General features: G+C 39.8%; 2 protein-coding genes across 12 annotated transcripts in view; one reads left to right on the top strand and one right to left on the bottom strand.

Annotated features, from left to right (window-relative positions):
- Positions 1-25997, top strand: part of AHI1 (Abelson helper integration site 1) — a 219379-nt gene extending 193382 nt beyond the window's left edge. For 4 of the 11 annotated variants that reach the window (XM_059889903.1, XM_024997022.2, XM_059889901.1 and 1 more), the window contains 4 exons: positions 11844-11893; positions 18495-18544; positions 19807-19909; positions 24632-25997. In XM_059889903.1, the coding sequence (XP_059745886.1) occupies positions 11844-11893; positions 18495-18544; positions 19807-19909; positions 24632-24839 (411 nt within the window). In that variant the 3' untranslated portion in view covers positions 24840-25997. Of the gene's footprint in view, positions 1-487; positions 2340-11843; positions 11894-18494; positions 18545-19806; positions 19910-24631 lie in introns of those variants that run through there. The other 7 variants (XM_005210982.5, XM_059889906.1, XM_002690265.6 and 4 more) reach the window with 5 other exon arrangements.
- Positions 16296-16848, bottom strand: LOC101905977 (cleavage stimulation factor subunit 3-like). Its single transcript, XM_059889911.1, has one exon. The coding sequence runs from the start codon at positions 16699-16701 to the stop codon at positions 16438-16440; it is 264 nt and encodes an 87-aa protein (XP_059745894.1). The 5' UTR covers positions 16702-16848; the 3' UTR covers positions 16296-16437.
- Positions 25998-26499: the final 502 nt, after the last annotated feature.

The raw sequence follows: 26499 nt of genomic DNA, 5'->3' as shown, positions 1-26499 counted from the left end.
AGAGTCCAGAAACACTAACCCCCTCCAATTGTGACAATCAAAAACGTCTTCCAGACATTTTCCTTGGGGATCAAAATTACCCTACCCACACCTGAAAGCAACTGCTCTATTTTAATAGAAATATATATAATATTTTTATACATATGGTTATATGTGTTTTTCCTCAAATTATAATTCTGATTTTAAGATCTTAATAAGGAAACTTTGCTTTTATTTCCCCATTGCCTGCAAGTATGTAAGTAGTGTTGTTGGAGTTACATACTACACAACTTAAAAACAACAACTTCACATAAAGATGTATCCAGGTATGTGAGGCTCAGTGTGATGAATGTGTATAAAGTGTGTCAATTAAATTTATATGTCACTTGACTAATCTTTTATTTCCTTTGCTTAAGAAACTTGGCTGAATGCTAATCTTTACATAAGCTGTGGAAAATTAACTATTTGCTAATGTTCTTATTGTTGCCCTCTCCTCCTCTTCATATAGTAAAGATTCTGCCTGCAGTGCAGGAGACCCAGGTTCCATCCTTGGGTCAGGAAGATCCCCTGGAGAAGGAAAGAGCTACCCTGCTTAAGTGTTCTTGCCAGGAGAATTCCATGAACAGAGAAGCCTGGAGGGCTGTAGTCTATGGGGTCACAAAGAATCAGACTTGACTAAACACACACAAAAACATTGTTCTTGATTGTTACTACTTAGCAATCCCAATAAGGTGATCTGGTTGTCCCTGAATTTAACATGGTTCTCCAGTTGACATAAAAAGGGAAGAGTCTTTTTCTACTTGAATGTCTTTTTTTATTCTCACAAACCATGTGTACAGTGAAAGCCCTCTGAACATATTGGAACAGATTTGTCTTTTATCACTCCCTTACTAAATGTTTTAGCACTTGATGAGTCTTTTCTTTCTTTTACTTCTGTTTCTGCTTCCCCGTTACTTTGGGTATGTATAAACAGCACCCTCCTACCCACCGCTGTATCTCCCAGGAAGGAGAGAGGGTGTTTGATCAACCTCCAAAGATTGGCATCTCACTTGTAAGAAAATGCTCTCTCCCGCCAACTTGCAGAATCACTGACCAAAAAGCAGTTTCGATCCCAAGATCACAGTAGAAAACAAGCCTGGGCCAAGACCATGAAGGCTATATATTGCCCTGTCCTTAAACTCACTGGCAGGTTCAGATCTAAATTGCACTTCAAATTGAATTTTTCCATGTGAATCATCTTATTATATGAGTCACATTTTTTATCATAACTTTTGTAATTACCTCAAATACCATGTATATTTAGTCTGCTACAGCCAATAAATGTGTACCTTATAAATGTCAAAAAAAAATTGTGATTTTTGCTTGGGTATACATGATTGAAGAAGACAACAAAAGAACAAATTTAAAAGCAGCATGACCAAGCAATTGTGTTTAAACTAACATGAACAGATATACATATGTACACATACTGAGATAATGAGGAAGAGGAATAAGGAATAAGACTGAGCTGCAGAAAGGCCAGCTGGAACCTCCATTTGTTCAGAGAAATCTCATTTTCTCCCAAAGTCTTGTAGCATATTGTTTGTCTCTTACCACATTTATCACCTACTTCCTTAGTGCCAAGTCATTTATACGTATATTTGCCCTCAATAAATTATGAGCCTGGTAGTTACTGTGTCTGTGTAATGTTGTTTGTTGGGAGGGAACTTGAACTCCTTAATGGATAGTGCTGGCAAGAATTGACATTCCAACCAGAGGAAGGGAAGAAGGCAAGAAAGGGAGGAGACCATAGAGATCACAGCAATCCATGCTTACCGGCTCCTAAACCAAGTCAGCTTCATACACACAAGGCAGGGTTTAGTCCTGAGCTCTCCAACCCCCGCAAATTACTGCTTTGATATATGCTAGAGTAATAGTTCTCAAACTGCTAGGCTTCAGAATCTCCCTGGGCACTTGTGTAAAAACTACCAGTGCCCAGACTCTACCCTAAATGTACCAATCTTTGCAAGATAATCCTTTACATTTCTGAAGGCCCTTTTGTAATGACAGAGTTACAGAATTTGCTAGAGAATGTTCTTCCAGCCTCATCAGTGGAATAACGTATCTACGTCAGGCTCTTTGACCTCAGAGTATAAACTTCCAGTTGACCTGACTGAATAGGAGTCTATAAGCCCTTACACACAGCCATGTGAAACTAACAGGAATCAACTTTGCAACATTTGTATTCCTCCCAAAGTCCCCATCTTAGTACTGTACATGTAGGATATTCTCAATGAATGATTATGATTTGATTGAGACAGAGCTCCCCAAGACCTCATACATTTGTCAAGGAATAAGATTATGAAAGGTAGAACTAAGACTAGTAAAATAGTAATCTGGTGGGTGCACAGAAGCCGTGCTGGAAACTACACCATCAGTTCTCCTCATTCACAGTGCTTCTGTTCTATAAATTCACCATGAACACTGAATTACTGAATTCTAAACCAGAGCTCCTAGAGCAAATGGAGGATTAGGTTCTTGAGAGCCTCTGGTCACAAGATTTTCATCAATCCACCAATATATAACCTTGTTTTATATGTATGTTGGTGTAAAACCACTTTAACTAATATAGTCGAAGCATTAAAATTGAACTCATGGAGTACAACTTGCACCTGAACAAAGCCTGACTAGCACGCAAGGTTTATCTGGGAGGCACCTCAGCTCTCTTGCACTTAGTCACATGGGTCAGCACTTCAACAATAGGCTTAGGGTTCCTTTAAAACGGCAGAATCACCAACAAAAAGCACAAAAATGTGAAAAACATGTCACTAAATAGATCAGGAGAAGGACACTTGTTTTCTGTATGAGAACTGATACAAGAAGTCAGAGCATTAGAAACATGCCAAGGCATCAGGAGGTTCTAACGTTCCTCCCTCATCTGGCACATGTGCCCTGGGCAGCTCACACGTATCACCACTCTGCACCAGTGCATGTATTCAACTGCAGAAGCACCACACAGGTTGATTTGGAGATTACAAATAAATTTTAGCAAGTAGGCAAATTTGCAAATAGGGATCCACAAATAATGAGGATTAGCTGTATTTTGAAACTTTATTAAAAGTACGAACTCAGTCGCTTCAGACTCTTTGCGACCGCATGAACCGTAGCTTGCCAGGCTCCTCTGTCCATGGGATTTTCCAGGCAAGAATACTGGAGTGGGTTGCCATTGCCTTTCTCCAGGGAATCTTCCCTACCCAGGGATCAAACCCACGTCTCCGGCATCTCCTGTATTGCAGGCTGATTCTTTTACCACTGAGCACCAGGGAAGCTGCTAAGAGTACATAGTTATTTTATAAAACCTGTTAATCTTTATAATAAAGATGGAGACAGAAAAGCTCAGGCATAGAGTCAAATGGAAAAATGTAACCTGCAACTCCAGCTTGGCTCAGGTGTATGACTTTGTCTTCTATTCTTGTCTTCCCTTTTGGATGTAAATAAAAGAGCTAAAAGTTCCTTGAAGGCAGGGACTGTGTCTCATTTAAAATTGAGTTCCCAGCATCTAGCACAAAGCAGGTATTCAATAAATGCTTATTGAATGAAGGATCAGATAAAGAGGAGCAGCTGTACTGAGATGTAATACCGGGATGTATTAATCTTCCAAATCAGACCTGACCCTGTCGAACATCAGCAGTGATGATGTTGCTCATGAGCAGATGGTCAGCAGTGTGCAGAGGGCTGCAGTGGACTTGATAAAATTGCCACGTCTCCCTCAGTCTCCCAGTTTCCTTCCCACATCACTCATCTAGGAAATAGTTCAGTCCCAAAAGAGGCACCGGCTGACTCAAAGGATTCTTTAGTTTGCAGAATTTTTTTTAAGTGGGAAGAGGTAGCATTCTGATGCTTCCTGCCTTCTTGGTTATCTGCCATTGTTTTTTTTTGTTTGTTTTTTTTTTTTAATTTTATTTACTTTTCGCTGCGCTGGGTCTTCTTTGCTTCTCGAGCTTTTTCCCTAGTTGCAGTGAGAGGGGGTTTTCTCTGGTTGTGGTGTATGGGCTTCTCACTGCTTGGGTTCTCTTGCTGCAGAGCACGGCTCTAGGCACTTGGGCTTTAGTAGTTGCAACATATGTGCTCAGTAGTTGCGGCTCCCAGACTCTGGAGCACAGGCTCACTACTTGAGGCGCAGAGACTTCGTTGCTTCACAGCATGTGGGCTCTTCCTGGACCAGGGATCGAACCAGTGTCTCCTGCATTGGCAGGCAGATTCTTTACCACTGAGCCACCAGGGAAGCCCCTGCCACCAGTTTTCACTTTCCCCAAACCAGCTCTTAGACCGCCAGGAAATAGATGCATGAAAGCAGCAGTCCTTTAGCAGTTTGATGTCATACACATAAATGGCTCTTCGAGTGTGTGACTTGGCATACAGGTCTTCCCAGTCCTCAGCCCTAAGAGTAAACCAGTTGTCTATTTCTTTCATGTCTACTCAGGAATCTCATCACTGCTAAAGAAAAGCACGTAACTGTGGTGGTTATCTCTGTGTCATATTTGATTCCCAGCCTGAGTGAGGTCCATGGTCTTGGTCGTCTTTTTGTTCTTCCTGACTCCCTACCCCATTCTTTAGAGAGCCTAGTCAAAATAAGGTCCACACTCTTAAAACAGGCTGACTTTGTGCTTTCTCTGTGTTTCTGTTGCTTCCCCTTCCTTCTCTAGCGGCTTTCAGATCTCAAAGAAAGATGTACCCTCCTTTCTACGGCCGACCTCTCCACTTGTATTTTGGGTCCTTTTCCCCTCCCACGTTCTTCTGGCCCTCACTCAACCAATGATCTGCATCCTCATCCCTCCATCCCTCTGGTGTCTTTGATGTTTATTCATTTAACACACATACATTGAATGCCTGCTATCGTCCCATAGAACTGTGGTAGAATGTCATCTGGGTAGTGTAGTGGTGAATTAAACAGAAAAGGTCCCTCACCTTACAGAACTTACAGCCTGATGAGTGAAAGTAACTGTAATTAATGAGTCATAAAACTAAACATAAGCAGTGAAAGGACTGAAGGGAAGCTGTGAGGCCTTGTGGTGAGAAGTGGATGGGTTAGTTTTTATGAAGGGCGGAGGCGGGGAGACCAGGAGGATACATTTGAGGTATTAGAAGCAGCTTGTGCAGAAGCCCTCAAGTGGTCAGAAGTGCTCCTCAGAGAAACTGAAAAACCAGCTGGTCACAAGGGAAAGAGACTCGGGATAAAGCGCAGGATGGACGCAGGGATCATTTTCAGCAGTTTACAGGCCATGTAAAGAAATGCATAGGCCAGCATCCTGGGTCATTAACACCTCTGCTTTTTTCTGTTTCCTTAATGTTTGTAACAGTGCGCTTACCTCTCCTCTGTCTCATTCTCTAACTTTGCTTGATACCATAAAACAAGCCTTCATGAAGATATATATGCCGCATCTTTTTTTTTTCTCTAATACTTCTTTCTGGATTATCCTCTACCTCTATAATTTCAAATAGTTTTTTTTTTTTTTTTTTCTGGAGCAAAATGTTTAATTTTTTTATTTTTTAAGTAAACTTTTCATTTTGTATTGGGGTATAGCCAGGAAGATCCCCTGGAGAAGGGAAGGTCTACCCACTCCAGTATTCTGGCCTGCAGATTCATTCACTTAGATATCATTCTGGAATCTCTGGTCCAATATGCCCAAAACCAAATGCAGTTTTAAAGGCCCAACTTTTTCCTCTCTCCTCCAGTGTGTCAGTGGAATTGTCATCTACCTTCACCTTTAAGTAAGGAGTTCTCTCTCTCTTGAGAGAACAAATAGTCAAACATCAGGGGTTTTTGCAGCATAGTAGTCTAAGTGTTTTGATAAATTTCTATATGTAATGCAGGAAAATAAATAGAACTGGCCCCTGACCTAAGCTTATGAGGTCAGGAGATGCTTTCCAATGGGGTTGATTTCTAAGTAGAGTTTTGTAGGAGGAAGGGCATTCCAGGCAGACTGAACAAATATTAAGGCATGGCACACAGGCTGTCACAAATACTTCATCATGACTGGAGCCTAGGCTGCAGAGTTAAAAACAGGTAGAGCTGAACCTGCATACGGGGCCAGGATCAAGAGGATCCTTATATGGCATGTTAAGGAGCTGGATTTGATCCTGAAGGCACTAGTGAGCCACCGAAAGATTTAAAACGTGGCGGATGGCATGATCAAGTCAGTTCTTTCAAAAACTCGTTCTAGAAGATCTGAGACTAGAAGAAGGAAAATAAAAGCAGTACTGTACAAGACCAGGAGAAGCTGTTGTAGCAATCCAAACCAACATAATGAGAAAGTCGGATGTGGTGACAAAGTCCATGTGAAGGAAAAGGAACAATCTGAGTTTCTAAGGTGACCACCTCTATATGTGAGAACAAAAGGGGGCTTCCCTGTGAGAGGCACGACGTGTCAGTACCTGTGCGGCAGCCAGTGCAGCAGAGACGGACTGAGAACTCAGCTTGGCGAGAGAGTTCGGAGGCAGATGTATGGTTGCAAGCGTATTTTCAGAAAAACTACTGTATTTGCAACATTTGCTGAAAACTAAGGAAACTGCCAAATCATTTTGAAGAAAATTGGAGATTGAGGTTCAGGTTATGGATTTGGAAGTCGTTGGCATAAGCATATGGGTTGAATCCACGGGAACAGAGGAGTATACGGAAGGAAAGGACAAAGACTAGAAAGCGTGCAGAGGCACCAGTTATTTTCAAGTGCGCACTGCAGGAGAGGAGCCTGGGAAGGATGCCTGTGAAACAGCCCCCAGCCCCTGCCTGGGGAGTCACCAGCTCCCATACCCCCCGTCTTTACTGCACTGTTCACCTGCCTACCAGAAGAAAACTATTTTCTGTTCCTAATATAAAAGTTGAGTCGTGACTTATCAGCTCAGAAGTCTTAGTTGGTACTCTGTTTGCCTTTAAAGCCCAAATCTCATAAGTTTTAATCTAGCTCTCATCCTTCAACGTTTGAATAGACGTTCTGACCAGTTTTTCCTCATCTCCCAAATCATCCTCCTTGAGTACACTGCCTTGCACACACAAAGCCTCCAGCCTCTGCTTACCCCGCTTTCTCCAACTGTATAGTTTTTGCACCACTCCAGTGATCACAGTTTCAATTTATTCCTTAGGAGTTAGCTAAATGTTTCCTCCTCTGAGAATCCTCCTCTGAAGCCTCCAGTTGCAATTCAGGGCTTCTGTTCCTTTATATCTGCACATTTCTTTTCTCTTTATTGTAATTTGGATCTTCCTCTGCCTCATTGCTTATCTCCATGCCTTTCCCTGTTAGAGTATAAGATATTAGAACCTGCTTAGCTTTGCATCTCCAGGGTATGTAGCACACTCCTTGCCCCTAGAGTGGCGTTCTGTTAAGTATTTGGCATAACATCTTACAGAAAAGCCCAAACTTTTTGGCCAACTCAATATTTGTTGTTCCTACCTGGCATAATTAGTATCCAAAACTACAAATCATGAATCAAGATGAAGGCTAGAAGGGGCTTCCCTGGTGGCTCAGTGGTAAAGAATCTGCCTGCCAATGTAGCAGACGTGGGTTTGATTCCTGGGTCGGGAAGATCCCCTGGAGAAGGAAATGGCAACCCACTCCAGTATTCTGGCCTGGAAAATCCCATGAACAGAGGGCCCTGGCAGGCTACAGTCCATGGGGTCGCAAAAGAGTCAGACACGACTTAGCGACTAAACAACAACATACTTCTAGAAACTACATCTTCATAAAGGAATATTTGGTTCTTAAGGAAAAGCATAATTGGAAGATTGCCAAATACAGCTCATAGAACCAATAATAAATTCTAAAATCAAAGAATCAACAGCAAACTTATATAAATATTTAAAATCATAAAATTATGCCCCCCATCCAAACACAACTTTAGCAATAGAGAAAACCTGAAAGAGTTTGTCTAGTTGAGCAGTTTGTAAACTCTTCTCGGTAGAGCCCTGTTCCTCCAGGCTCTGAGGATTCAATCGAAGGAGGCAAGGTTTGCCTGGCCTCCAAACCTCAATTCACCTAGAGAATTTTTAGGTGTTTAAGTGTTTGTATGTGAAGCTTTCAAACAAAATTGTATTGAAACAGAGCTTAGCTGTTAAACTAAACTGTTAAATCAGTTTGAATACAGAATTATAACCTTCAGGCTACTTCTATAATCTAGGTGACTCTGGGCCTCCATTTCCTCATCTGTAAAATGCAAGGATGGTGCTATGATAGTTCACGCTTTTATTCTGAGTACCTTCTGTGCTTTTTCAAGTAGAAAACAGACCTCAGGAGAAAAGTGGCTTCCTTGGGGCACATAGAGTTAAGAACAGAATCAAGATTATAATTTAACCAACAGCCCTAGTTGTTGGGCTTTTTTTGTCTTTTAAAAAAAATTCCTACAAAGTGAGTATAAAAGGAAATTGCTGTTATTAATTCTTTGAAAAGGTAGGTATCAGGAGGTATATAAATAGCACATGAAAATAAAGCTATATTGTATCATAAATTTGCCTTATTTAAAGCTGGTGTGCTACTGCAACAAACATTGATCAAATATCTACCTAATTTTACATTCATTCTTCAAGGTTATAGAAATATTTGGGTGAGTTGTTTGCATGGCCTATTTCTCTTTTACACAGTGTTTTTATGAGTTGCTTCTCCTTGGTAAATCATGTAATCAAGGAAGGCACTGAAAATTATTCCATTAATCATTCCTTTCATGTTTATCTCACTGCATCTAAATTTATGAGCATCACTAGAAATCGTGAGGGTTTGGGAAGCAAGAGTCTATGTATTCTGACCCTTTCATTCATCTCCTCTGCTTTGCTCATCTTCCTCTCTTCATCCCCTCCTCTCCATTATCAAGGGTATCCATGAAGAGGAAATTAAGTCCCCAAACAGCTGAGAGGTGTGAGTGGACAGGAGGGAAAGAAGGGCAGTCATGCTCCTTGGCCTTGATGGTTGGGGGTGCTTACGGGCTGATTGTCTCATAGCCTTGGGGGCTTTTTTGTTAAAAGACAAAGTGAAACAGAACAGCTCACAGGGACACCTCATTCTTCCCCCTCCTTCTGCCTCCATGAATAACTACCCATATGGCGCGCTGCTGCTGAGACCAAGGAATGAGTGAGTAAAGGTGTTTAGAAGTGAAGTTTTGGTCCTAATTAAATAAGAGTCCTTTTACAAATCAGTGTTAAAACTTTGTAATGTGGATCCCCTCTAATTTGTGGTTCATGGAATTTGAACCCAGGTTAAAACAACCTTTGCATCATGAGAAAGGACCTGGACGTGCCCATTATACTAATGTAATAATACAGTAGGAAACTTAACCTGCTTAAGACAAATTTCTGAGGACATCTCAGCACCCATTTCATATGAAAAGTCTATTAAAAACAGATTTGCTAAGACCTGCATGTGGCCATATGTTGTTGTTTGTTTGTCAGGGTCGCAGTACGCAAGGAAAAGTAACACTGACTCAACAGTAATGGATAATTCAATCTGACTTCTCTTCCCTCAACCTCTGGAGTAGACTCAAATTCTGATTAGAGCCATGATTTGGGTTTTTTTTTTTTTAATCCACTGGTTTTACAACATTTCATGTACACAGTTGGCCTTCCTTACCCACAGGTTCTGCATCTAGAGAGTCAACCAGGCATGGTTCGCAATTACATGGGAAAAAATTCCAGAAAGTTCCATAAAAGCAAAATGAATTTACCACGCTGGCACCCATTTATTTAGCATTTACATTTTATTTACAACTATTTACATAGCATTTATATCATATTAGTTATCTATATGGCGAAGGCAATGGCAACCCCCTCCAGTACTATTGCCTGGAAAATCCCATGGACAGAGGAGCCTGGTGGGCTGCAGTCCATGGGGTTGCTAAGAGTCGGACACGACTGAGCGAGTTCACTTTCACTTTTCACCTTCATGCATTGGAGAAGGAAATGGCAACCCACTCCAGTGTTCTTGCCTGGAGAATCCCAGAGGCGGGGGAGCCTGGTGGGCTGCCGTCTATGGGGTCGTACAGAGTAGGACACGACTGAAGCGACTTAGCAGCACCAGCAGCGGCAGGTATTTATAAGTAATCTAGAGATGAGTTTAAGTATACAGGAGGTTGTTAGGTTATATGCATACTACACCATTATATAAGGCACTTTTAGGATCTGTAGATTTTGGTATTTGGGGGGTGGAGTGTCCTGAAACCAATCCCCCTCAGATACTAAGGGACGATTGTATATGTGTACATTTATTTAAGATGTTACTCTTACATTGGGCAAAGAGATAGAAGTAATAATTAGACCATGTAATAGAAGCATCTTACCATGAATTTGATTGCACTGTTTGGAATTTATTCCATAAGCCTGAGAAAAAACTGAAAAAATTAGGTTACAATTGATGCTTTCTGAGAGGTTTTGATAGTTTTCTTCTTGATGAGTTGGCTTAAGGGCAGGTAGACTATTCTGCAGTCTGCATTTGTCCTTGAATTTAAATTTTCTGTGTACTTGTACCTTTTTTCCCAAACACATTTTAACTGAGTCAGATGATCTTCAAATAGTTGAGAAAAATAAAAGATTGGTTCTTTTGATGTTCTTTAAAACACGACAACATCCACCTCTCACCACCAAGTCTCCTTGTCCTTTAACTCTTGTTTTTATTACATGCTTGATTTAAAGCTATATAGCCAGCAATAATATCACATAATTATGGTCCAGAAAAGTACAAAATCCTCTTGAAATCTTTATGATAAGAAAAGGAATACTTGTTTAAAGGTGCTCAGTGCCAAATCTGGCTGAAATCTGATTGTGAAGGAGGAAATCTAAAAAGGCAAAGCAAGTTTCAGTAGAGATAAGCCTGGGAAAGCAGTAGTTACTCAAAGAAGTTAAGACTGAAACAGAAAGTTTTACTCCTTTCCTTTCACTTCATTTTGTTTTTTTTTTGTTTTCTGGACTTTTAAGAATTTCATTAGATAGTTATGGTATATCTCTTTCATTCATATGTAATTCAAAGCTTTAACACAGTAACATGTATATTTTCTACGTGAAGTTTAAGTAGATCATTTCCATAACATGTAATTATCTCTAAATAAAATTTCCAAGTCTGTTTTATGGCAACATTGATTTCTAAAATACTGTCTCATATCAAACACCATTGTTCCAAAGTATACTTTGATTTGGAATGGGGCTTTCCTGGTGGCTCAGGTGGTAAATAATCTGCCTGCAGTGCAGGAGGCCCGGGTTCAATCCCTAGATCGGGAAGGTCCCCTGAAGAAGTTAATGGCTACCCACTCTATTCTTGCCTGGAGAATTCCATGGACAGAGGAGCCTGGCAGGCTACAGTTAATGGGGTCACAAAGAGTCGGATACGACTGAGCAACCAAGCACAGACAAGCGTAGAGGAACCCTCTAACTAACTCTCAGTGTGCTTATTTGATTTCCTCATGGAGGTGCCATTAATAAAACAGACTGAGCAAAGTTTGTAGAAGATTTAAAGAGCTTGCAGATTCAGAATTTTACACATAGTTCAGTGTGTGGCTTCATGAAAATATAGAGTGTAGTGGGAAGATTACAAAGGAAAGATGCAATGGTGAAAGCTAAACGCATAACTTGAGTAATATAACACAGCATTACTGGCTTAATTTAGGCTGATTCACAACTGACTCTTTTTGACACAAACCTAAAAGCTCACTTCATTTACAAAGAGTGCTTAACCAATCTGAAGAGCTGTTTCCTTTGGTTTTCTTTGGGAGTGAATACATTATGCTGATAGACACTTGTGTTCTGAACAGGCCTGCTCTCTACTCATTCAGCCAGTTGGTGGGTTTTCAGCATGTGAATATTGCCAGTGTTGTCTTCTGTGATTTGTGACTTACTCTTTGTTTTTCTTTCACAGCAGTCATTCAAGTCCCAGGATTTCAGACTGAGCTCAGAGTCTACGGCACAGTAAGCAGCTTTTCCTCCTAAATAATTTGCAGTGATAAATAGTCGGTGTTTCTTTTAAGGACAGTTTCTCCTTTTCTCTCTTCATAGCACCACTCTACAAAAGTTACGAAACACCCGTTTCAAGGCATTACTGTGTAAAGGCCTATATAAATTTATATAAATTTACTTATATATATATATATCCTTGTACATTTCTTACAAACACCTTAAGTATTTGAGCAGTTTTTAAGTGTTTATTTTAAAAAATCTCTAGGAAGTTTTTGTATTTTTTTTGGTACTTGCTATTAATAAATTACTTAATACACAAATGGAAAATCTCTTTTACCTCAAAAAAATATTGAAAACCTTTACAAAGTACGTCTCAGTTTTTATCATTGCAGAGCATATTGTACCTAATTTGAGGCCGAAACTTCATATTCATACATCACCAGCAAACTATCACCTGAATGTAACAACCTTGAACAGCTCGGGTATCTGCCGTGCCCTCCCATCCCACGTCACCATTCCCACATCTGGGTACATGTTTCCACACACATACACACAGGGAATCCATACCAAGTGTCCTTCAGGAAAACATTTATTCAGGTTAACCCTGCTAAACCCACTCCAGTATTCTTGCCTGGGAAATCCCATGAACAGAGGAGCCTGGTGGGCTGTAGTCCATGGGGTCGCACAGAGTCAGACGTGACTGCAGCAACTTGGTCCTCCTGCATTGGCAGGCCGGTTCTTTACCACTAGCACCACCAGGGAAGCCCATCTAGGACTACGTATCATTGTATATCATATATGAAGCCCGTGTTGCTTCAGAGCATGGTCACTCATCATCACATTTGAGTCTCCACATTTCCCTGCAGACCATTGCTCTTGCCCCTCCTCTGCATGTGGAGAAACATGACCTGAGAGGTAGGAAGAAGCAGACCCCGTCCCAGCACACAGATCCTCTGCTTCCTAATCTGCGTTCTTCCCATACTTTCACTCTGTCACATGACACAAACACATGTTCCGGGTCGTTCCGCTTTTTGTCTTTTATTTTATCTGCAAGGTATGTTTTCAGTAGCAATCTCTGAATAATTGAAAGTTTACCTAATAGTTGATGAGATAATTGACTCTAAGGAGTGTATACTCAATGACAGATCATACATATGAAAAAATATGCTGGATCAGTACAGACAAAAACTCCGTTTCAACAACCAGAAGTGATCATATTTGAATACATTATGGGAACAGTGCTGTCTTTGAACATGTTTTATAAAATACTTTAGAACTTTTACCTAAGATGTGAATGAAAGATTCTGTCCTCCGTCTGACCACTTTGGATACATATCTTCAGATGATGCAAAGATGCCACATAATGCTCTCCAGATGAAAATTCAAAAAAGCCTCAAAAAGCATCCCAGCATGTCAGGGTAGCTAGGCTTCTCTTTTTGAACCCAGAGTACTTAACAAGCTTCTGAAAATAAATCTTCATGAGAAGTTCAGTTATGTCTCAATGCTCAGGTTCATCTAAGGCCTTTGGGCTTTCCCTATACTCATAATTTCTTAGAATTAAGGATGAATTTACGTTTCTCATGATTTCAAAACTGTAGGCGACTTGAAGATGGAAATGCTATAGCGCAGTATGTAACAAAGTCATTTCTTTATTTCTCTAATTTACTTAAATGAGTCCATTGTGCCCAAGTAAATGGGTAGAAGCTATTTTTTTTTCTAATTTTATTTTATTTTTAAACTTTACATAATTGTATTAGTTTTGCCAAATATCAAAATGAATCCGCCACAGGTATACATGTGTTCCCCATCCTGAACCCTCCTCCCTCCTCCCTCCCCATACCATCCCATTTTTTTTTGTTGTTTCTTTGCAGTGTTGCCATTCAGTTCCTAACATGTGTTTATTAGCTGATTGACCAGGCTATGTAAATGAGCCACATACGACTGCCTCTCACCACTTTCTACTTGAATTTCTTGTCTCATTTATACTTTGAATTTTTTTTTAAAGAAATGTCAGTCACTTCTGTGCAAACAATCTTTTCACATTTTAGTTAAAGCTACACTCTTGATACTAACAAGAAATTGTATAGGTTAATTTTAAGCCTTTTTCTTGAAAGTCTTAAACTTTTACCTTTTGTATCTCATGCGTCTATGATGTATTTATCTGCTGCCCAAGTCAGAGTTTTTTATGAAGCTTCTACAAATATGTTTTAATCCTTAAATAATATTAGTGTTCCCTAGTTGCTAATGTATCTTATATTGAGTTTGGGGGTTTATTTTGAAACATAGACTACTTTACTTCATTAACAGCTTTGATCAGAGAGAATTTAATTCAGATGATCAGTAATATTAAAGGCCTTTATTTGTCAACACTCATATGTGAACTGAATAAATAAATGAAATCTCTTCTTAATATAACGATAAGTGTTAACTCTGATTATCCAATCTCTCCTCCACTATATATTTTTCCATCTTTATGATCACCCCATTCCAAACTCCTTCAATTTCTTCTTCTTTTCATGAGAAGAAATTAATTCTTACCAAGTGTCAACCATTCTTGAATAAACATTCTCCAGGTTACTACAAGCTATTGGCTAATTTGAAAAATTTTTTGAAGTTAAATTTTAAAAAACCATTTTTTCCAGTTTTCCCATAGCTTATTTGAAGGAGAAATTTTTCAGAAGTCCTTCCACCACTGTTTTTGCTGATGTAACTCAGATGTTGAGTAGACTTACTAGTAAAGCTATCAGGGCCTGGAGTAGAAGATTTTTAACTACAAGTTCAATGAGTCTAATGCAAGTATGGCCATTAAGGTTATATATTTCTTATACTGTTGTTGTTTAGTTGCTAAGTCACGTCCAACTCTTTGCGAATGCATGGACTGCAACACTCCAGGCTTCCCTGTCCTTCCCTGTCTCCTAGAGTTTGTTCACACTCATGTCCTTTGAGTCAGTGATGCTATCCAACCATCTCATCTTCTGTTGCCCTCTTCTCCTGCCCTCAGTCTTTCCCAGCATCAATATCTTTTCCAGTGAGTAGGCTCTTCACATCAAGTGGCCAAGGTATTGGAGCTTCAGCTACAACACCAGTCCTTCCAATGAATATTCAGGGTTGATATCCCTTAGGATTGACTGGTTTGATCTCCTTGCAGTCCAAGGGACTCTCAAGAGTTGCAGCACCACAATTCAAATGCATCAGTTCTATGGTGCTCATCCTTCCATATGGTCCAACTCAACTCTTACATCCATACATGACTACTGGAAAAACCATAGCTTTGACTGTGTGGACCTTTATCAGCAAAGTGATATCTCTGCTTTTTAATACACTGTCTAGGTTTGTCATAGCTTTTCTTCTAAGAAGCAAACATCTTTTAATTTCATGACTGCAGTCACCATCCACAGTGATTTTGGAGCCCAAAAAGATAAAATCTGTCACTGCTTCCACTTTTTCCCTTTCTATTTGCCATGAAGTGATGGGACTGGATGCCATGATCTTAGTTTTTTGCATGCTGAGTTTTAAGCCAGTTTTTTCACTCTCCTCTTTCACCCTCATCAAGAGACTCTTTAGTTCCTCTTCACTTTCTGCCATTAGAGTGATACCATCTGCATGTCTTCTCCCAGCAATCTTGATTCCAGTTTGTGATTCATCCAGCCTGGCAATTCACATGATGTACTCTGCATACAAATTAAATAAGCAGGGTAACAATATACAGCCTTGACGTACTCCTTTCCCAATTTTGAACCAGTCCATTGTTCCATGTCCAGTTCTAACTGTTGCTTCTTGACCTGCATACAGGTTTCTCAGGAGACAAGGTGGTCTAGTATTTCCATGTCTTTAAGATTTTCCAAAATTTGTTGTGATCCACACAGTCAGAGGCTTTAGTGTAGTCAATGAAGCAAAAGTAGATGTTTTTCTGAAATTCCCTTGCTTTCTCTATAATCCAACGAATGTTGGCAATTTGATCTCTGGTTCCTCTGCCTTTTCTTTTCTTCTTATATAGGCATTCATAATCTGTGTCTTACACAGAACTTTTCCATTTCATGCAAGTGGTTGAATTTATTGACATAAAGTATTCATAATATCCCCTTATTATCTTTTTAATATGAATAGAATCTGTAATAATGTTGCCTCTTTAATTCCTGGTGTTGATAATTTATTTCTTTACCCTGGTTTCCCCGGTCGGCCTGGCAAATGATTTATGAATTTTTTTGAAAATAACAAGCTTTTTTCCATTGATTTCTCTTTATTGTTTATCTATTTTCTGTTTCACTGATTTCCACTCTGATCTTTATTTCTGATAATTTTTTTTTGGTTTTTTTTTTGTGGTTTTTTTTTGTTTTGTTTTGTTTTTACCATTGAAACTGTTTTAATGTTGCAACTCCAAAATGCAACAATCATCAGCTTGTAAAGACCCAAATTTCAAAAATTCATTTTAATTACTCCTTCATACCTATTTTACAAAATAAAGGCAGAAGACATTTTAAATCCTCCTTGTCCTACTTGTGCTATCTATGTTCCTAATTTGTTTTCTATCACTACAGTGTATGTTGCAATTCCCATCAAATGCTATATAAGAAAAAATAAAATAAAATATTAACCTCTGCTTCAATGTACAGTTTCCAGAATCTGCCAGAACTGGGGAACTGGGCAACAAGGCGTTCATAAGTCTTCCGTGCTTTGTCTATAGGTTGATTCTGTGCCTCTCGAATGAGAATGCTCCAAGCGTCAAGGTCATAAGGATTCTCTTCTAATTTCTTTTCGGCTTTCTTCACCTTCTCTGGGACATACTCAGCTGCCTGTTCCGTGGCTCCGTCTCCTGACATGGCCTCAGCCGATTAGAATTACGAACTGGCCCGCGATGCCAAGCTAGAAAAGAAAAATTAAACTAAAAACCACCCCAAACCAGTAAAGTTGCCCCCTGCCCTGCGGAGCCAGACGGCCAACACGAATCTATTTCTGATAATTTTAAGTTGTACTTTTTAGCTAGATTTGTTAGGTGGGACTTGAACAATGTTTAGTCTTGGACTGTTTATTCCTCACCACTGATGAAAATCCCTTTTAGATATTCTACCTAATGCTTTCTGAGTTGTGAGGTTTTCCGTCCTGGCTGATGGAAGTAGGTACTGTCCCTGGCCTCAGGACATGTCCTCAGATGTGTACGTTCACCTGTACTCTGCTGAATATTCGTACGGGACCCTTGCAAGTCTTCACGTTCTCCCACTCTCTCCTCTCTGGCGGTCTGTGAACTGTAGCCTTCCTGGTCTCCTCAGACTCCTAGCCCTCGTTCAGGGAGTCCACCACGTTCCACACCATTTTCATCTCCCTGTGCTATAGCCTGTAAACTCTCAAGGCAGTAAGCTAGGCGATCGTAGGGCTGATCTCATTTATTTTCCATTTCTTTGTTATCACTTTCTTTTGTTGCCTGTGGTTCAATGTCTTGAAAATGGTTTCATATGTTTTATCCAAAATTTTGGTTGTTTTAGGTGAGCAGTTTACTTGGTCCATGTTACTGTATCTTGGAGGCAAGCAGAAGTCCAAATGTTGTATTTTTCAGGGCAGCTTTCTGTTAGATTGTATGTACATTATAAGGGAAAAAAGGTGGAAAGGATCACTCAGTCTGATTTTTCTGCAGTGGTTAGGAAAAGCCAAAGATGTAAGAGCATTTAAGTCTTAAAAACCATGTAGAGACAAGGTAAACAAAAAAGAAAAGGACCTAGAAATCAGAAGAGGGGCAGGAGCTAAGGCACAATTGCATGGAGGTGCCTGGAATACCCGGAAGCCAGCAGGGCACCCTATGACTGGAACAAAGTGGGGTAGGGAAATGCACAGAGCAACAATACTAAAAAAAAATGTTTTAAACAGTTTTTAAAATAATATTTAAAAAACAGAAAAACAACTGCTAGCAAGATACAGTGCAGGTCCACCGTGTTTCACAAAAATGTATGTGTCATATTTGTTTTGAATCTCTGGACCACAGCCCCACTTCTTCCAGGGCTTCCCTCCCCTGGTACTGGGATAGTGGTTGCCTCCCTGAGATGAGTCATCCACTCTCCACTTTACCGAGTCCTGTTGTGTCATTCCTGGGCTGCTTCCCTCGTTCTCCTTATCACCCTGGCATCACAGACATTTGAGTTTTTTCTGTGACGCTAGCGTGTGGGTTCCCTGAAGATAGTGAGCTATCAGTGCTTTTTGGGTCAGAGCTCCACCTTTCCTTTCTGTCTCCTCGTTTTCCTACTTTCTAAATGTGCTCTATTTGTTCTTTCATCTTTGTGACTTCTCATCTTTTCCTTCTCAGTCTTCTGACTTCACTTCATTTACATATGTGTGTGCTCAGTCATGTCTGACCCTTTGTGACCCCAAGGATCATAGCCCACCAGGTTCATCTGTCCATGGAATTTTCCAGGCAAGAGTACTGGACTGGTCACTATGCCCTCCTCCAAGGGGTCTTCCTGACCCAGGGAACAAACCCACATCCTCCTGCATTGGCAGGCGGATTCTTTACCACTGTGCCTGCTGAGAAGCCCTTTACTTACATGTCTCCCTATAGACTTCTCTAGCTGCTGTAACAATACCAGAGACTTGGTGGCTTAAACAATGTAAATGTATTTTCTCATAGTTCTGAAGGCTGGGAATTCAAGATCAAGGTTCCAACAGGGCTGAGTGCTGGTGAGTCCTCTTTTCCTGGCTTGCAGGCGGCCACCTCCTTGCCATGTCCTCACATGGCCTTTCCTGTCTGTGTGTGTGTATGGAGAGAAAGAGCTCTCTGGTGTCTCTTCCTCTTTTTATGAGGACACCATCCTGTGGCTTAGGGCCTCACCCTTATGACCTCATATAACTTTAATTACTTCTTTAAAGGCCCGACCTCCTTTGTAAGATGTATTAACTTTGGGGGTTTCAACCTGTGAAAGACACAATTCAGTCCACAGCAGTCACTGTTCAGTCCTCTTTATTGCTTCATTTTTAAATTCTCATACTGTTTTTTGGGCTCTGTCATGATGTCTTCCCTGATAGCTCAGTTGGTAAAGAATCTGTCTGCAATGCATCTGGTTTGATCCCTGGGTTGGGAAGATCCACTAGAGAAGGGATAGGCTACCCACACCAGTATTCTTGCAGTTCCCTTGTGGCACAGCTGGTAAAGAATCCACCTGCAATGCAGGAGACCTGGGTTCGATCCCTGGGTTGGGAACATCCCCTGGAGAAGGGAAAGGCTGCCCACTCTGATATTCTGGCCTGGAGAATTCCACGGACTACATCCCATGGGATTGCAAAGAGTCAGACACGACTGAGTGACTTTCATCTTCACTTTCTTTCACGATGTCTACCACCATTCCTGGACATCATAGAGAGGAGACACTGCCTTCCATTCTTTGAATTTCCCTTTTTTCATGATTTCTGTATTTTCTTTTCTCTAACATAATTTGCATTACTATATATACATCCATAAAATGTTTGTCTTCTATGTTACTGTTAATAGGAAACCATTTGAAACACTGCATTCCCATCTCACAGGTTGGGATATCACTGTTTTCTTTACGTAAACTTCTTCATCCCTTCTTTGTCACTAAGGGATCTCCTGCACTTTTACACACACACACACACACACACAATTTGATAAATTTTCTGGTTTTTCCAAGGGAGCTAATATTTTTCTGGGATAAGTAGGTTTTATTTTATTCTTGTCCCTTCATACAGTAGAAAAAGGAGCCCAATCAGCTAAGGTTTGTAATCTCTACATTATTCTCAGCAACTCCCTGCTTCCCAGACACATATATAATCACTCATGTAGTCTGTTGAATATTTTTCTCTCAGATCCTCCCATTTATCTCCCCTTTTTATTCCCATTGCCACTTCGCTGAATCAGAGCCCCATTTGAGCTGTTGCAGAAGCTTTCTCACTAGCTTCTTGTCTCCACTCTTCCCCTCCTGCAGTTCTGAGCGGGGCAGAGAACAGAGCCAGGAGGACCGAGGACATGTCATGGACACAAAGGGGAAGAAGATGGAGCAAACCAGCCGGAAAGTCACCCTCATTGAGGTGAGAGGAAACCAGGAGAGAGTCACGTCACGGAGTCCTCGGGAAGGTTTAGGAAAAACCAGGAGAGAGTCATGTCACGGAGTCCACAGGAAGGTTTAGGAAAAGCATAGTCAACAAGGCCACATGTCAAAGAGAGCAAAAGCAAATAGGGACTGAAAAATGCCTTTGGGTTTGGCAGCCAAGAGGCTGTGGCCTGGGAGAGGAAGGTTTTGAATGAGAATCCTGGAATGTGAGTCAGATTGTCTCCAGCCCACGGGGAGAAGACCTGTCAGAAGAGGCCACTTCTCCCAAACATTGGACTTGAAAGAAAAGGCTGAGCAGTAGGTAGTAGAAAACAAAGGATATAGAGAAAATCTTTATATCGCAGGGAATTACAAGAATATTTATAAGCCAAGAGCCCCTTGAGAAGAGCCGGTCAATGTACAGTATAAGGGGAATAACTAAAGAGGAGAATTTGAGACAAATTCAAATTCAGGACTACTTTTTCCACTGAGAGAGGTGAGTGGGACATGATGATGTTTTCTGGTGAGAGATGAAGAAGGACAGGAAAGGACTTTCTAAAGAAGGTGACCTCTGTTTTCTCTATTAGCAGAAGAGAAGTTTGGCTATTAAAAGTGAAATGTTAAGCTCTATCACATTATTCTCATCATACAGAAAGCTTATAAGTCAATAATTGTAGGATCATGAGTGTTAAGGAATGACTTTTTATTATTGATATCAGAATTAGAAAACATATTTTGAAACAGGTTTTTAGATCTAAATAACAGAACCTTTAAAATCATTTATGTCAAAGAGAAAAAAATGTGTAAGCAGAAGCTGTAAAGAAGATCCCAGTGACCTGGGATCAGGAAGAATTTCACAAAATATATGACAAAGGGTTAATACCCTCAGCATATAAAAAGCTGTAAAAAATCAAGAGGGAAAAGATTATCAATAGGAGAACTGACCCATAGGATACATAGAACATTCTTAAAGGGATATATATATATATATATCAGTGAAAATCTGAAATATGTCCAATTCCAGTGATCAAAGTAATAGAAATTAAATCAGTAAATGAGATGGTATTTTTCCTTCATGAAATGGCAGCAAGCTTCAGACTTACACAGCCTTGTGTTGATGAGAGTGTGGGGAAGTGGGTTTTCTCATATACTGCTGGTAATAATATTAAAATAATCCTTTGTAGGGTATAGCTTTTTCTTAAGCTTTCAAATTGTTCATATGTTTTGACCTGACAGTTCTACCTCCAAGAATTTACTGTAGGAAAGTATTTAAGTGTATATGTAGAGATTTAATTAAAAGGCTACTCCTTCAAGTTTTCAAAATGGAAGGGAAAAAATCAATTTCTATGAATAAAGGATTGATTATGAAATAGAATACCATGTGACTATTACAATAGTAAAAATATTATAGAAGTATTTTCATAGACATAGAAAGATTGATGATAAATTTGTAAGTTAAAAATGAAAGGTGATAAATTTGTAAGTTAAAAATGATTATAAAATAATTTTTATATAACATACATAAAATATGGAACAATATACATCAACAAATGTGAGTGGTTATCTCTAAATGATGGAACTGTAGTGATTTTTTATCCTTCATTTTACAGTGTGTATTTTCTGATTTTTCTACTCAGCATATTTTGTTATATATACTACTTGATCATTTCTTTTAAAACAAGAATAATTTCAGAAATTTTCTAATACAGCCCTTTCTTTCTACATATAAAGAAATTAAGGTCTCAGACCCAGAGTTTAAAAGTGCTTAAACTAGGACTCGATCTTCTGGCTCTGAGTTCAGAGTTATTTCTGCTACACAATGCTTTGCCTTTTAACTCTGATTAAATGGTAATATTGGGTTGGCCAAAGAGTCTGTTTGGGTTTAACCCAGTACTTTAAGGCAGGGGCTATAATATGCTCACATTTTCTCCCCCCAGTAATTCTCCTGGTGTCTAGCCACACAGCAAACCTTTGGGGAATACTCACTGGATTGAGTTTCTTGTGGAATAAGGCGCAGTATTTTTATGAATCTTATTTTTCATACCATACACACAAACACTGACCTGGTTTCCTATTCATTTTTAAAACCCTGCTATGAAATCTTCCTTTCTCTTTTCATATGATTTGCCTTTAAAAGGCCCTCACTTTGTTGCTCTCCCTTTGTTACATTATGGGGTTCCTTAATGAGGAGATGCGCAGAGAAAGCCCGGGTTCGCATTCATTCCAGCGTCTTGGTGAGACGGCATCTAACCCCTTGGCAGCAGGCCTCCGCCGTCTCCCAGGCGCTCAGTCCCTGTGCCGTCAGCAGCCACCATCATGCTGCTGAGGCCCCCTTGCTGGCGCCCTGTTATTTGTCCAGGGTGTGCACCTGACTCTCTCTTCTCTTTTTCCTTTTATTTTGTCCCCTTGCTCCCTTTCATAGACAGTCTTTGATATTCTGTATTCAGTGTTCCCTCCTCTTCTTAATCTGAGTCATTTCACATAAATGTGCTGTCTTCACTGCCTACTTTAGCTTATTCTAGTTCAGTTTCTCCTCAGGTTCCATCTCCTGAGGGTCTTCCTGGCTCATCTGTTTATAATTTCTCACCGTTCAGTCTTGCCCCATCTTATGCAGCATCCAGCTCACTCATTTCCAGCTGTTCTCCTCTCCACTTCCCTTTTCTGTTTTTCTTCCTCGTTTTTGTCCTGCCAGTATCATAAACTCCTCCTCTCACTCTGTTTTGCCTTGTTAGATCCTCTGAGATTCTTTACCTCTCCCACTGTTTCTTACAGATGTTTATAGGCTCCCTGGGTGATTTGAGCCTCTTTCCCCTTGTTATCAGACCCTAATCTGAGGCAAACCTTACATACTGTACCTGTATACCCACCAGGACAGAATGATGCCCTTTTTCGCCCCTGGTGAGACTGTACCTTGGCACACCATACCTGCACCATTTTAAACTCTACCTCAGTTGCATTTGTTAGCATGTTCACTGGAAACATTTCAGGGCTTCTATACATAGTGCTAATTTAGCAAATTTAAAATCAGGAAACAAGGACTGACAAAGGATTTTTCCCCCTCGTGTACATGTTTTTCATTTATTTAAGATTGGGCCATAAACTCTAATGGAAAAGAATATGAAAAAGAATATATATATATATATATATGTATGTATGTGTGTGTGTGTGTATAACTGAATCACTTTACTGTATAGCAGAAATTAACACAACATAGTAAATCAACTATGTTTCAATAAAATAAATTAAAAAAAATAAAAATAAAAGATTGGGCCTGACCTTAAAGGCACAGATGTTCCCTAACCCTTCTGGTTAGGGTTCGGCAATGGTTATTAGCGCATCCTTCTTTCCAACGTAATGCTCTAGCCTCTGCTTTTCTCAGGAGTGATCAGTGGAATTGACCGCACCTAAGCAGTTGGCCATTATCCTTAGATTGAAGTTTGTTTCGTGAGAGCAACCAAATGTCAAGCCGTTTCTGCTTCAGTTCAGTTCAGTTCAGTCACTCAGTCATGTCTGACTCTTTGCGACCCCATGAACCACAGCACGCCAGGCTTCCCTGTCCATCACCAACTCCCATAGTTCACTCAGACTCACGTCCATCGAGTCAGTGATGCCATCCATCCATCTCATCCTCTGTCGTCCCCTTCTCCTCCTCCCCAGAATACCTCCCAGCATCAGGGTCTTTTCCAATGAGTCAACTCTTCGCATGAGGTGGCCAAAGTACTGGAGTTTCGGCTTTAGTATCATTCCTTCCTTCCAAAGAAATCCCAGGGCTGATCTCCTTCAGAATGGACTGGTTGGATCTCCTTGCAGTCCAAGGGACTCTCAAGAGTCTTCTCCAACACCACAGTTCAAAAGCATCAATTCTTCGGTGCTCAGCTTTCTTCACAGTCCAACTCTCACCGTTTCTGCTTAGAGGGAAGACAAAACAATTTTGTGTATGTCCAGATACTCATCACTGATACATGAACAACTGCATTAAAAAAATTCAGGTTCAGTCCCTCGTTTATCAACCTGTAATCGTGGTATACTTACCACATGGCCTCTAAAGAAACAACTTCTTGTTTCATCTGCCTGTTGATTCTTGATTTTTATTAATAGTATAATTTGTTTTAGTTCAAAGCTGCATCTAGATATATAGTTAACCATCACTCTCTTGCTCAATCAAAAATGACACATGCCATTATGGGGATTTATTGGAAAAACTATCATAGTTAACCCACTTCCTAAAAGTAGACATCGTCATAAACTAAATGAAAGAGTGCTGTTTAATAAAATGGCCTATATGCTTTCCAGTCACTAACCCTGAAGCAGCATCCAGGACAGTTTTTTTCCAGTGAATGAAGAATTTCATCAACTCCGAATGCCTGCACTTAATTTTAGAAGTTACCCAGGGTTTGCAATGCTGATTGTATGTATTTGAGAAATGTATTTCTTTCTTGCTGAAATTCACTGATCAGTGCTGCAGCAGGCCTTAAGCAACTGCTGGTGATACTGAAAGACTTTCACAGTTTGTTCAAGAGGCAAGCTAGACTTTCATTCTAAAAGTTAGACTGGGAGTATGTTCAAGAAGACAAGTCCGTGTTTTGGCCTCTGGTTGTGTGTGCACGTGTGTGTGTGCGGCACGCTGTTTATCACCTGTGCTGTTGCCTGGGCATGCCAAGGTGATTGTGAGCAGAAGACGTTAAGCTCACTTAGTACATTGTTTATCATTTTCTCCTAGTAAAGAGTTGAAGAATGAAGAGGGAAAGAACCAAATATACAGAAAGGAAATGACAAATGAAACCAAATGGAATTTCTCTTCAGAGTTCAGAAATTTCAGATGGCCAGGAAGAAAGGATCTACTACGTTTTAGCCTTATGAAAGAATCTAGAAAAATCAGAAGCAAGGTATGGGTGGAAAATAAATGTGGCCCTTTGAGCTGGTTATAAACCATCGGGTTTGTTGTTGATCAAAATAATGGCACTTGTGCTTATTAGTAATTGCATCAAAATTACATTACCACTGTTGGAAAATCAATAAAGAAAAATTATAATTGCTACTCAGCAAGTACGAAGAAAAAGCGTTGGTATTGCTAGAATGTCTGTTAAGTAATCATTTAATATTATTATATCTGTAGTGTGGTTATATGTGTGATGTTATGCTCAGAATTGAAATATATGCTATTGAAACTTAACTTTATTTAAAATAAAGATAAGCAGCTTCAGGATTTTGTGTATTCAAAATGTTCCAAATAAGAAAGGCATTAAAAGGTAACAAATGTGTTTGTTTTGATGAATCGTATGTATAACTTGATACACATAAACTAGAAGTGACTTTTGGCTAGACTGGCAACAGTTTTCCAAATATATTTTTTACTTTTAAAAAAAAGGCATTTCATGTTGAAGCATGTAAGTGATTTGTAGACTTAAATTGTTTTAATATTTATTTTAGTCTTAACACTTGTTTTTAAATTTTTACATTGGATTATTTATTCCTTTCGTTCCAGAGTAACAGTGTCATATTTGACTATGTATTTTGAAGTGTGAGGTTATAAAATAGGAAATTCCATCTCTTTGTGTTTTACTTGGCTCTTCTTTTTCAACTGTGTGACTGTAAGTCTGTCAATAAATATATAACCTCAAGAAGAGGTCAAGACTAATATAAAATTAGAAAACTTATTTACCAAATTAGACAACTGATTCCATTAAAATAAGAAGTGAGAAAAACAGTGTTGGGCACTGAGGTGTAAATTTTGCCCAGATGTATACACAATGTGAAGAATCTTCTAGTAAAAATATATTTGACTCTTCCCCTGCACATGTTGTAGGAGTATGAAAATTGGTAAACGTGCCCCCGCTGTGTAGAACTTTGGGCAGGGGGTTCACTAGTGAAGTGATGAGTGGCGGTGATAACTGCTCAGGCCCTCGGCGATAAGCACAGAAGTGTGTTCTGATAGCACCAAGCTCCCCTGTTCTGGATGTGTGTTTCTGCTCCAGGTACAGCTGGCCCCAGGCAGCCTGAGTCACCCTTGCAGCAGCCTGTTTTTTCTGTCTTGTGAATGTACTTGATAATTAAAAACATGTGGCTCTGTGGAGTTTTAGCTCATAGTTTTGAGATATGTGTTGGTTTTCTGATTTGGGCTTTAATTACAAAGAATTTCAACAAGTTGCAAAAAGATTCTAAATCAAGATGATAATAAAATAATATGTCAGAGGACCTAACATTTGCTGAGATCCCAACGTTCATATGAAAACTAAAGGATTATTTTTATATTGCAATGTCTGAAGACAAACTAACAATTATGACAAACACCAGGAAAAGTTGTTTCTGCTCAAAGCCCATTTCTTTTCTTTTCTGTCCTATTGACAAAACTTGGGTTATCCATGAATACATAACAAAAAGTCTTCACCACCCTTGCCAACGTGAGAGAGAGTAGGGTGGGGGAGATAATAAAAGTGCCCTCCAAGTAATAAGTCCAGATTATAACTAAGCAGAAAAATCAGACATAGGAATCCATTTGAAGGGCTTCCCTGGTGGCTCAGTGGTAAAAAGTCCACCTGCCAATGCTGGAGACATGGGTTTGATCCCTGATCTGGGAAGATCCCACAT

The sequence above is a fragment of the Bos taurus genome, chromosome 9, assembly GCF_002263795.3.
Source record: "Bos taurus isolate L1 Dominette 01449 registration number 42190680 breed Hereford chromosome 9, ARS-UCD2.0, whole genome shotgun sequence".
In the NCBI taxonomy this organism is placed as follows: domain Eukaryota; kingdom Metazoa; phylum Chordata; class Mammalia; order Artiodactyla; family Bovidae; genus Bos; species Bos taurus.
This window is presented reverse-complemented; position numbering and strand designations above follow the sequence as displayed.